Source organism: Cinclus cinclus, chromosome 9, assembly GCF_963662255.1.
Source record: "Cinclus cinclus chromosome 9, bCinCin1.1, whole genome shotgun sequence".
Taxonomy (NCBI): domain Eukaryota; kingdom Metazoa; phylum Chordata; class Aves; order Passeriformes; family Cinclidae; genus Cinclus; species Cinclus cinclus.
In genome coordinates this window covers 3,349,206-3,361,673 of record NC_085054.1, presented here as the reverse complement: position 1 = coordinate 3,361,673, position 12,468 = coordinate 3,349,206, and the positions used below count along the sequence as shown (strand labels likewise).

The following is a 12,468-nucleotide window of genomic DNA, read 5'->3' as shown; positions in this document are numbered from 1 at the left end:
ATCTCCCTTTTTGAACATAAGAGGTGGTTCCAAAGCTCAAATTTTGACTTCAGAGTTCAAGACCTGCGACAAAGCCTGAGAAACTTGAAATCTGCCTTTTACCCCCCTTTTTTCTATGTTTTTTAGGCTATTTGGATCCAGGATTTAGATGTAGGCCTGCCTTTTGAACAAACTAAAAAGATATTTCAGCTTTTTTTCCCCCTGGGGCCCTTGTTCTGGCATATTTAAATAAGATGACAACAAGACCATAAATGACAACTAAAAAACAGTCTGGCGTAACTTTTTCCAATTTAAATAGAGACTGGTGTTTAAACCATCACTTAATAATTAAGGTTTGTATATTACTGATAGCTTGTCTAAAGGCAGGTGTCTTCAGATGGCAAAGGAGGATATTTATGCAGATTCACAGCCAATTAATATCATAGTGGAGAATTTGAGAGCATAAATTTTAGGACACTACAGTAAGCAAATTCTAGGATTCTCTTATACTTTTTTAAATCTAATGCACTCACTGGATGCTCTACAGTTTCACACAGCTGAGGTTTCCGTTCCCATTAGACATCTTCCTGAGGGGAGCAGAGTGGCAGCACCAATCTCTGCTCTGTGGTGACCAGTGACAGGATCTAAGGGAATGGGATGGAGCTGTGTCAGGGGAGGTTCAGGCTGGACACTGGGAAGAAGTTCTTCACCCAGAAGGTGGTTGGGCACTGGAAAAACCTCCCCAGGGAAGTGGTCACAGCCCCAAGCCAGCCAGAGCTCAAGGAGCATTTGGACAACACTCTCAGGCACACGGTGGGATTCTTGGGGTGTCCTGCGCAGGGCCAGAAGTTGGACTTGATGATCCTTGTGGGTCCCTTACAACTCAGGATACTATGTGATCCTGTGATCTGGCAGGATGTTCTATATACTCCAATACAAATTGGATTCTAGGGCCCTCAGTCCCAGTGAAACAGCTGGGTGGAATGGCCATAAAAAGTATGCAAATACAGAAGTAGAGAAATACGAGATTGTCAGCAAGCAGTGCTCTGCAATTTTTAAATGTATACATATATATATATATATAAGCATATATATATACACATATAGAGTATAGTTAGTTTTAAATCTTTGGAATAAATTCAATTTTTCTTCTCTCTCTCTTTCTTTCTGACTTTCTTTCACTCTCTCTCATGCTCTTATCACGAATATTACATCATTGCCCTAAAAGATGGTTAGATTTTGGTCCATATTTCATGCCATATGGGCCAGACATCGTATTTCCCCCCTGTCCCCAAAGTGTTCAGTTGACAGTCACAGTGTTTTGTGAAAACTGTGAGGAAAACCAGCATCTTTTGAATAAATTCAATCTCTCACTGGAACCAAAGGTTGAAAAATGCTGAGAATTCAAGTGCCAAGGATCCCGGTGACAGCTCTTAAAAACATCTATTGAGTTTCTTGTTTGCTCTTTTTTCCCCTTAGAGTACAATTTTACCTCCCAAAACATAAATTAGGGGAAATATTTAACAGTCAATGAGTCAAAACAGTCAAAGAAGGGCAATTGGCTAATACATTATAAAAGAGCAGCAACCATTTGTGGACCACACGCTATTTTGTTTAATTTCTAGACACATCTTGCAGGGATGGTCCGCAATATACAAAATATACAACCTAATGACCACCTGCCTGCTTGCACAGGCCATTTTTGTGGTCCTAAATGCAGTCTTTGGAGTCAGGGCCAGTGCCAAATAGGTTCAAATACAAGTTATGGCAATACATTATTTTTTTTTTCCTTTTGTAATGAAGACTTTAATCCACTTTGAGCCAAAGAAATCAAATTATCAATATGATGGAAGGGTGAGCATGAGACCTCCACTTCTCCTTGATGATGCACACCGTAGGCCAAAATGGACCTCTAGGTTAGTAATACTTTAGACCAATCATTTGGAAATGCCTCACTGCTGTATGCAAAATCCCTTCCTTCACCGCTCACATGGTTACATTTTTTCATATAGGAGTGGGCTACAGCATCAACTTGATGAACAGAAAAGCAGGACTTTGATAATTTCTTTAATGGGCTAATGCTGAATGAAGCCATTGTACTTGGAAGAGGTTCTTGATTTCCTACTCAGAGATTGGAGTAGGATTTTTGGCCTGGGGTGTAGTTTGTGTGTAAGATGCTCAATAAACAGGTTTAAATTAAAACGTCTGCAGGTGCTCTTTACAGAAAAAAAAAGGTAATGTTTTAAATTGGTTAATAGAAGAACTGCAAGAAAAAAGCAACATAATTCACCACTAAATCACCGTGGGTTGTGGCTAATATGCTCACATGATGTGGAAGGAATCCTGTAGTCATGCCTGTGTGGCCAGTCCCAGACTGATATCCAGGTGAAGACAAGGAGTTCTGAAGATCACTTGTTTGTGGAGAAAAGAGAAAAAAAGTTTAAGCTTCCAAACAAGCTTTTAAAGTTTTTTGTTCAAAAAATAAAGAAGAAGTCCTAACTATGGCAATAAGGTGAGGCTTACAGAGATATTAGGTGCTGTATCTCAGGGGTTTATCCCTTGGCTACTTAGCCATCGTGGCAGCAGCTTCCAGAGTCCCTAGTGCATATGTTGTGCAATAGCCAAATTAAAAAAAAAAAAAAATTAAAATAGAAACAACCAACAAAAATATAATCCTCCGTGAAGTCTACATAAACTCAGGCCAAAAAGAGGATGTTTGTGTCACAAGTGTCACTCCACAGTCTACTGCCATTAAGGCCACTGGTATTGACTTAAAAGGATCTCAATAGCTCAGTTCTAGGAAGAAGAACCAAAACCAAGACAGGTCAAAGTGTCTGTGAGAAGTCTGATGCACTGAACATTAAGAATTCTGAGAGAAAGAACAAAAAACCAAGAGGTTAATTTTGGCTACCAAATTGGGATTTGGTTTTCTAGGTCATTGTTTTTCCCCCGTCTATTTAAAAAGAAAGTTAGTGCTACAAATATGCAACTTCAAGACGACATATTCTTCTACTGAGTTGCACTGAGAAGCAAGTTAGATAAGCCCCTCCTACTGCCGTCCTACTGCAGGGAAGCCTCCTCTGTTTCCTTTGATTTCCATTGGCAAAAACAGGAAACAAATCCAAGAGGGATGAAGTACTGTAAGTAATTGTTCTTTTTCACTGACTTCACCTCTATAGCATCTCCTCGCCTGCGTCTTCTCCCATCCAGCTGGGGCAAGGCATAAAAGAACTGATGTAGGTATTGAAGTGTAACTGGGTGCATGACACTGTGAGCATGTGGTCCCTGTACAGAGGATTATACGGGATCAAGTTCTCTTCTCCTGTAAGGTAGCACGTTGTAACTTGAGTTCCACTTTCATCTCACAACACTTAGCCCAGATGACATCCATGCCAAGCTGACTGATATTTAGATGTGTCTCTTCATGTGGAGGGCGAGGTGATCCGACCTGGAAAAACACCTGCAATATAAAGCAAGCAAGAAATGAAATAAGTACAGGATTTTGGAAAACAGGATTTCTGCTCCTTCCTTGTTGTGTACAGGAGAAAATACAGATCCCAGTTTAGAGACATTCCTTGGGTTATCCATGGATTGCCACCAAAGCCTGTGTGATTGACCTCTGTGACCACAGATAGGCAACTACTCTGGCTCTTCAGCAGCTAAAGACACAACTTTTATCCTTTCCCTGTTCCTCTCCTTCTTGCTTCTTTCACTGAGTCAGACATCAGGGAAGAGTGCTCATTTATGCATCTGCACTATAAAACCAAATATTTAGTATGCGTGTGTTTGCATATTAAAAAAAATAAATAAATCCGTTTTATTCAAGTACTCAGCAACACATTTTTTAAAATACCAGATTTCTCAAGTGCCCACTCCTTGCAAAAAACACCGCAGAATTATGCTAGTTTTGAAAGCTGAATTCTCATTTCTAACTCCAAACTGGAAGGAACACTGGTTCAGAATTTGGAGGCTGACAATCCATCAGGCTTCATATCTCTCCCTTCCTCTCAGCAGGGAATCTGGGTGGTAGGTAATATGTGTATTCTGATGAATATTATCTCCCTGAAGGGTTTTGACAGAAGATATTATGCCTATTTTGTAAGAGTGACAATTGAAAGACTGAGGAGGCAAGGAAGTTGTAAATCACACAGGTGTGGTAAAACCAGGGGGGAAAAAAGAAAGCCAGGACTTGAGCTTTAAACTTCTGTTCTTTATCCACAAAGACTTTTCCATCCCATAAGAAAACATAATGTTTTGTCATTCTGAACATGTAGCTGGATCCTGATGAGATAGACTCCATACCCATTAGATATGGGATTGAAAATACCAATCCATTACACCCACCATCACAGTGTCCTCTAAGATGTATGGCACCAGAAAGCAAACCACAGGAGAAGCAGACAGTGGTTCTGGCTGCCTACCCCACAGCCCTAAGATGGAGCCTGTCACAGTGGCAGGACTCAGACACAGTCAGAAATTAAACTTCTACTAGAAACTTCAGTCGAGCATTTAAAAACTGGAGGTTTTCAAGGTCCCTGAAAATTCTGGCTTACCTTCTTTCCACCTTAAGCCACAAGATACTGGCTTATTTATTTTAAAAACTTTTACTACAGATATCACACCAAGCCCCACATACCTGTGGCTTTTCAGTAAACTGGTTCCATAGGCTCCAAGAACACTAGGAAAAGCTCCCTACAGAAATTATTTGCCTGGAATGTCTTTTCAGTGCCCCACAGAACTAGAGTATAATGCAGCCACCAATAATGGTCTGAAGAATATACAAATGGCTTATTGTGAGAATCAAGATAGCTCATATACGAGCCCTGAGTGTATTTTTAAAAAAGCAGTAGTTGAGTGTTTTGTAGTTTTCAGAAAGAAGAAGCAGAAGAACAAACTAAACAACCCCCCAAAAAGCCAGTACTGATAGATAAAAAAAAAAACCCCAGTCAATCTAAATACCCAAAGGATAAAGACCCTAAGCAGAGAAAGGCTGAGAAAGAGAAGAACTATAAAAATGAAGCTATTTTAAGTAGTTGGGGGATGTTTTCTGTCCTGCTGAAGTATTCCACTGCACATGTCATCAATCTGCATCTACACGCAGAGATGAGTGATCAACAGGTACATTTTAAAGACAAAGAAACCTTAAAACAAGACAACTTCCACAAGGAAAGTAATTTACTCATCTTCTGTGAATGAGCAACGAGCATAGGTCTGCTCAAGTTATCTCTTCTCTACTGGCAGGGTTTACAGGGGAGTTAATACCTTCAGAATGGCAAAAATTAAAGACTGCAAAACAGGATGGAGAAGGTATTCCTCCAAGGTCCTACATGAGGCACAGCAAGACACACATGAATGTGACAATGGACACTGGACCTTCAACACAGCAGGCTCTTCACAGCCAGAATTTTCTAGCCCCACAGTGACAAAATACACCCTTGCACCAACATCTCTCTCATCAATCTTAAACTGAGAAAGCAGCATGCTCTGGCTCCAAGAGCTGCCAAAACAAAACAACAGCTTGAGTGGCTGCCAAAAAGACAAGCACCAGCTGGCACTTCAGTCTAGGACTAGTCATAAGACCCCCACCCAAGCACAGCTTTCCTCTCCAATTGTCTCCTATAGATGCAACCCAGGAAAGTGTATGCTGAGTCACACCACAGCCAGATCTATTAAAATTATAGATTCAGTACATTGTTTCACATCAATAACTACCATATTAGCATCTATAATACTTTTATAGGTAATAAAATGGTGCCATATTGACTAGTTTATAGCTAATAAAATGATACAATACTAATTCTTCACCTTCTCCTGCTGACTAATTCGGTTAGTTCTCTCTTGGTAAGGCTGGTGGATGTGGATATTTATTTTCTACTGTAAAGCCATCTGTACAGAATTTTTGTACCTAAATCACATTGTTGATACTGATTACTGGATGCACTTTTTTTTTTTTCTTTCTGTGACTAGAGGCAGCAGTGGAAGAGGCTCCACAGCATAAGCTGTAAAAGGAAACTGCTCTCCTCAAAAATCATAAAACAGGGGCTTGCTGGTCTCTAGTCCTGCCCATGACACAAGACTTAGCTCTGCACCTCTGGCTCTACACCTCTTTCAGTTCCAGACCAGCTCTGCACATCACACGTGGGCCCACCACAGCCTTCTCTGTCATCCCTCCCCCAGTCTAGCTCTTCCTAGAAAGAACAGTTTATGCTAGAATAAGACACTCTAATTATAAAAGCAATACAGAGATGTGTGATACACGAATTCCCTGCTCCCAAACATGATTCCTTCCTTTCTGTTGTTGCTGTATCTCCTTAGCAACACAATACTGCTTGGCACTGAAGCCTGTGAAGGAGAAAAAAGGGAAGTACAATGAGAGAATATATTGCTCAGCCATCTTTTCTACCAGCTGTGGATTTTCCACTGTGGGATGTGTTCATTCCAGCTAAGTGCACTCTTAGCTTGGTATCCACAAGGAAACCATGTGCGCATGTGCACACACTCAGAGAGGGATATGCGTCCCAACAGTCTGGCACTAAGCTGCTGTCTCCTAAACACCTATTTATGTACAATCAGCAAGTGCCACTACCCTGTCAAACTCTTCCCCCTGAAGTGCTGAGGGCTTGCACTGTGTGAGGAACAACCCTAGTCTGTGTTTCTGAAGAGCAAAGTTCCTGAGGAATGCTAATAACCAGCATAACCCTGGCACCTGGAAGGCAATAAGGACTTTCCTGGGGTGCTTTCCACACCACTTTAGCTGATTCTCCTTTCTCTCCTGCTGCCACAAAGCCACACACCATTTACAGTACATATGACGTTATTCAAAGTAGTCTGCCAGCTATGACTAACAATGTCATCTGTGGGCTGCATGGTGTTAGGATAGGAGGGGACCCTACATATCCCATGGTGCTGGGACGGCAGGAGAAAAGAATCTCATCTTCTTATCTCTTTTGTTATAAAATTGTACACAGAGGACATTAACACTCCTTTGACATTGGTCGGAAGGTGAGAGACACAAGCACATCTGAAAACAGTCTTGGAAGGGAACTGCAGCCAGACTGTGTGAACAACATCCCCCTCTGCTATCTGAATCACCCCTTCTATGCTCTGTTTGCCAAGATACAGCCTTCAGCTCTGAACAACAGGCATAGGATACATCAGTGTTGTTAAAACAGCTCCAGTCAGCTCCTTAAAACCTAACAAGCCAGCATGTCTGAGAGAGTGGCCACAGCTTCTGTCAATAACGGTGAGTGCAATAAAGGGTAGCAGTTCAAATACAGAGAAACTGTTCCCCAGTTGTAACCATGGCTCAGGAAGGCACATCTTTAAAAGTCTGCCTAAATGGCTCAAAGCAGTTCTAGGCTCATGTTTTAGTGCTTGCTTGAGGCGACCTCTGCAATAGGTGGTAGCAAAGAAAATAATGAAAAACAGTAGTATGGCAGAGTGGGGCAAAAGAACAGGCATTGTCACTGTAAAAGCTTGCAACTTTTAACTGGGGGAATAAGGACAAATCTGCCTCCTATCACCACACACAGATAGCATGGGCACAGAATTTAACACTGCACAATCCTCAGCACTCTGAATTTTATTAATAATGTTTTTCCTTCATCTACAGATTCAGCAGAAGAGCAGAAGATGCATTAGATGATTACAGGGATATGTATCTTGACTGCAGTGACTGAGTTTGCTGCCAAAGAGAAGGGCTAGGTTGAAAGGGATAATATGTAGACAGAGAACAGCGAACACCTAACAAAGGGCCAAAAGAGACCAAGGAGTTGAAAATACTGGCTGTATTTCTTTAGATCTCTGCTAAAAATATTGCTTGTCCTGAAACCCTGGGGCTGTGTGTATATGTGTACATGTGTGTGTTTGTGGGGCCACTCGGAGGAAAGAAAAGAAAAAGGCAATGCCTTTCATTTAAAACAGAGAACATAATTGTTCTCATTCACAGGAGTGGTTAAACAAAAGCAGAACTGCAGAGGTCCCTACTTGGCTTATCCTGCCCCTCATTCTGAGCAAACAAAAGATGATCCAGGGATAAAACAAAAAATAATGCAAGAGGAAGCCTTCCATGGGGGAAGGGGGATGGGAAGAGGGGAGACAAGGGCAGAAGAGCACTTAAGGAGATGAAGCTCTTGGAAAAGCAGGATGTGAAAATGATCAAATTTCCTTCCCATAAAAGGATGGGGTCCCTTGTTTATGTCCCACACATCCTCTCTCCACGCATATTCTCTGTTGGTCTGGTGTACCCAGAGGCTTCCTAGAAGCTTTATTGTATTACAAAACGTTTCCTTATCACAGTCGAGAACCTTAGTGCTGCATTAAAAAGATGGGTAATTTTCTTAAGCCTCTTTTAAAAATATATATAAATAGGATTAAGCTGGATAACATGTTCAGATGCAAGCACATTATTTGATTACTCAATAGTGGATCCAGATTTCACCCAGGGCACTGCCAATCTTCAGCTGGGGGGGTGAGTGGGGGAGAAGTGCTCATTGTTCGATCCTGTCAGTGCTGTCAAGAGTCATTACAGGGGTAATTGCTTTTGCTCCACCCTGATTTCTTATCATTTGGGATTGGGGGTGTAGAGAAGGATGTTCTTTTGTTTTTGTTTCTAAATGGAAAGAACCCAGCTTTCAAAAACACTCAGCACCAAGCAAGAATGACCAGATTTTTCAGAGAAGGTCAGTATCGACTGAAGCAGCTACAGCAGCGAGGACTGTACAAACGGGCCGTAAGGGCTGCTCTCCTGGGGAGCTGCTGGATGCTCAGCTCACACCTCATTTCTCAGTGCCCAGAGCGCTGCTGCGTGCCAGGCTCCTCAGGAACCAACCTCAGCCCTGCCCACCTGTCAGGTTTTTAAATCTGGGCCCTCACGGAATGAAGGTGCAGAGTATTTCCTGTAGTGGTCTGAGGTCCAAGCCCTTGCCACCACCGACGTACCCGGGTAGGGAGTTCTGCAAGGCACAGCCTCTCCTGGTGTCTCAGGCAGGCTTCAGCACAAGGTATCAAGATGCAAGCAGTGCCTGGAGTTCAGGCCATCAGCTCTTACACTGATTTCAGCTCCAAGTGATTTCAGCTCGGCTTGCAAGGTACCTTTGAACGGTGCAGAGAAATGAGACCGGGAGCGCTGTGTAGAGGTTCCGTAGGGTTCTTTATTGTCTTCTGCCAAGGGGAGTCCAGGGACAGCAGCATTCCACTGAACTGGGCAAAAGTAGGGGGGTTTATAAGGAAAGGATGGCTTGACAGAATGACCAATGGTTTGGGGCTAAGGAAATATGACCAATAGTTTTACAAGGAGATAAAGCGGGGTCCGAAGCGAGGAGAAGGGTCTCTTAGCCCAGTCACTGTGACTGAGCAATTCTTATCTAGGGGATAGTTCTCCAAGGAGGCCTTGTCAGGGGCCTTGCTCCCTCCACAATTTCCCACTTCAAACAGATGTGAAGAGTGAGATTTAAAACTGTAGGAAAATATTCACTAATTAGCAGGAATGTGCAGTGATACTGATCTTACACAAAACAACCCCATGAACTTGAATGGTAAAACGTGTCTAAATCACTCTTGGGCTTTTGAAAATGGTGCCGTTTATTGTCTTTTATTTAGGAGCCCTGGACTCAGTGCTAAGAGAAGACAATGATCATAAAGAAATTAAATGCTTTTTCCCTAGAAGTTTCCTATAGATTTGGGGTTCTTGTGGCACAACAGCCACACACTCCCCATTCCTCCGGCCATACACCAATGTTTTCATGAGTCACAGCCAAAATGCAAGTAGCCAGCAGTGGTGTTTGGGGTAGTCCTTGAAGCAGAGCAAATAGAGCTCTGCCTTTGTGAGCACACCAGGTTTACAGGATCAGGAGACAGAAAGCTGGGGAGATGCTTTGTTGAGAGGTCCATCACTGAAACAGTCTAAGGCCCTCTGGATGCCTTCTCTGCTGTAAGAGTACAAACAAGAGCTGCCCTATAAACTGAATCCTGTTGCCACAACAGACACCAGCAGGATTCAGTCAGACCTACACCTGGTCCCACATTCTCTTCTGTGCTGCAGGCTGGAAACAGCTTAGACTGCTTAGGAAGAACTCCCCATCTGCCAGCCTGCCTGGCCACTGAGGCAGAGAGGACAGGGGCTGAGCAGAGGGTCCCTCCATGGTACAGGGATCAGGAAGTGGGACAGAAGGGGCCTCTCTGCTGGGAGCTCTCTTGTCTCTGCGAGCTGGTGGCTCCATGCCAGTCACAAAAGTCCAGTTTTCTCGAACACCACGTTAGGAGCTGCATTACCTGTCACAATGGTTGCATTTAAAGGGCTTTGCACCCGTGTGCTTTCTGTAATGCCTCGTGAGCTCGTCGCTCCGTGCAAAACGCCACTCGCACCCTTCCCACGAGCACTTGTAAGGCTTCTCACCTGCAGAGGGGAGGAGAGAACAGTCAGCGTGGCAGCAGCATTACTGAGCACTCAACTTGGAAGCCCCATGTCCTCCCACCCTGCCTCTAACCCACTTGAGTAGGTTAGCCCATCACACAATTCATGGTCAGCCTGGGATGCAAATAACTTAGGGCTTGTGATGTACTGCACTGAGGATAGTTCCAGTCCAGATTTTGCCACAGCTGAAATTCTTGCACAAACTTGTATCTTGTTTCTAACAAAACCAGCCATCTGGCCTTTGAAGCCCTAAGAATGTCCTCAAACACCTATGCAGTTGTGTGGCTGAAGCTTGATTTTCAAACAGCTTTTCAGCTTGCTCTAAGCTTGCCAGATACATTACTGTGATACCTGAGTGACTGTACTAACACCTGAACACTGTACAGGTGTGCACCACTCCTGAGTGACCACCACTACTGCATCACACGTTTTTCCCTGATTCAGTTTACTCTTTGCGTGGCCAGCCTCGCATCTGTTCCCCTCAAGCATTCACGCCTGCTGCCTCCAAGGACTGCACCTTTGTTACTTGCTTCTGACAACAAAATCTACCCCTAGATCCAAGAAATTATGTGTCAGGTCATGGAGTGTGAGAGGATACATTTTTACTTCTTTGAATCCACTGGTCCTTCAGGCTTCTTGCACTACACCTTCATCAGCTATTATTCTGCCCCAAAATATTAACAATACCCCTGAAGGCAGTGTATTGGTAGGCAGTGAAGGCAGGTGTAGTGGTAAGACAGGAGAGATTCTAGTCTGCTGGTAGCAGCTGGACTCAATGATTTTTGTGGGTCCCTTCCAACTCAGGATATTCTATGATTCTGTGTTCATATCTATCTATCTATCTATCTATCTATCTATCTATCTATCTATCTATCTATCTATCTATCTATCTTCTAATGCACATCAGTCTCTGCAGATCAAAGTCTGCCATGGTGTAACATCTGTGGAGTCATTAACACCTTCTGATGAAGAACCCCAAGTCATGACTCCCTTTTCCTTATTCAGTGCACATGCATCAGTGTGCATTCAAATATAACATCTGCCCCATAACAAATGCTCCAGTGCATCTCCTGTATAAACTCCATGTCACTCTTCCCCATGCAGTCATTTGAGACAAAATTCACACAAGAAACCACTTTCACTACCAAGCTTCTAAGCGGATTATTACTTATTTATTTGTTCTTAAAATTGCTAAAATGATAATCTTAAAAAAACCCACCATGGGCTACACTGAGGCTGCAATCTGTAAGACCCCTCCTAGGCCAGTCACATGAAACAATCACTTGACCACAGCAGACCATGCAGAGACACAGGTTGCTATATTTGTCATGTCTATTCAGCAAGTAGAAGACTGAGATCTGGTGATGGGAGACCTATGTATATCATGATGATGAACTGGAGAAGCAAAAATAGCAAGAATAGTGAAAAGGGAAAGAAAACTGCAGCAAAATACATGAAAAAGGCTGTTCTCTGGTTTGTGATTTTCTGCAGATTTCTTGTTGCACAGGCACCTCTGCTGCACACTGGTCATCTGTCCCAGACAGAACAGCAGAATGGGCTGAGACCTTAACTGAAGTTGAGCCATTTTACTGGCGTCTGAGAAGTTTCTTTGGCTCAGCAGTTAAATTAAAGGATTCCTAGGGATGAAGTTGTGAAGAGGGGTCAGCAGCTGGCAAGACTACACCAAAACAGCCATTTATTCCACAGTCCCTGAATGAAGAAAGGCCAGCACGGATGTCCCTGTTGTGAGTCACATTCCCCCATGGGAAAATGCCCAACAGGACAATGGACTGAGCCAACAATAACACTACCCCACTTAGAATGCGCCTGCTTGGTCATCTCTGCAGACTCACCTCCTGTTCCCTTATTCTTTGAACAGAATTGCTTCAGGAAAATAGGAAGTTAGAATCTTCTTCTTAGTGAGCAAGGTGCTGGTGTCTTGTTTCTGAGGTGGTTACTCAACTCAACCTCAAACACTGTCAGCAGTGCTGGCCCCATGCACTGGAGCTGCAGTTGCAGCAGTCTCCCCCCAGCCCTTTGCACCCTACCTGGCAAACAGCATCTGCCTTCCTCAG

At 43.3% G+C, this 12,468-nt stretch overlaps 1 protein-coding gene across 1 annotated transcript in view; it reads right to left on the bottom strand.

Annotated features, from left to right (window-relative positions):
* Nucleotides 1-3,387: 3,387 nt before the first annotated feature.
* The window catches only part of KLF7 (KLF transcription factor 7), a 58,317-nt gene continuing 49,236 nt past the window's right edge, over nt 3,388-12,468 (bottom strand). The window contains exons 3-4 of the mRNA XM_062498410.1: nt 10,252-10,375; nt 3,388-3,439 (exon numbers count right to left, since the gene is read on the bottom strand). Coding sequence (XP_062354394.1) covers nt 3,388-3,439; nt 10,252-10,375 — 176 coding nt within the window. The remainder of the gene's footprint in view (nt 3,440-10,251; nt 10,376-12,468) is intronic.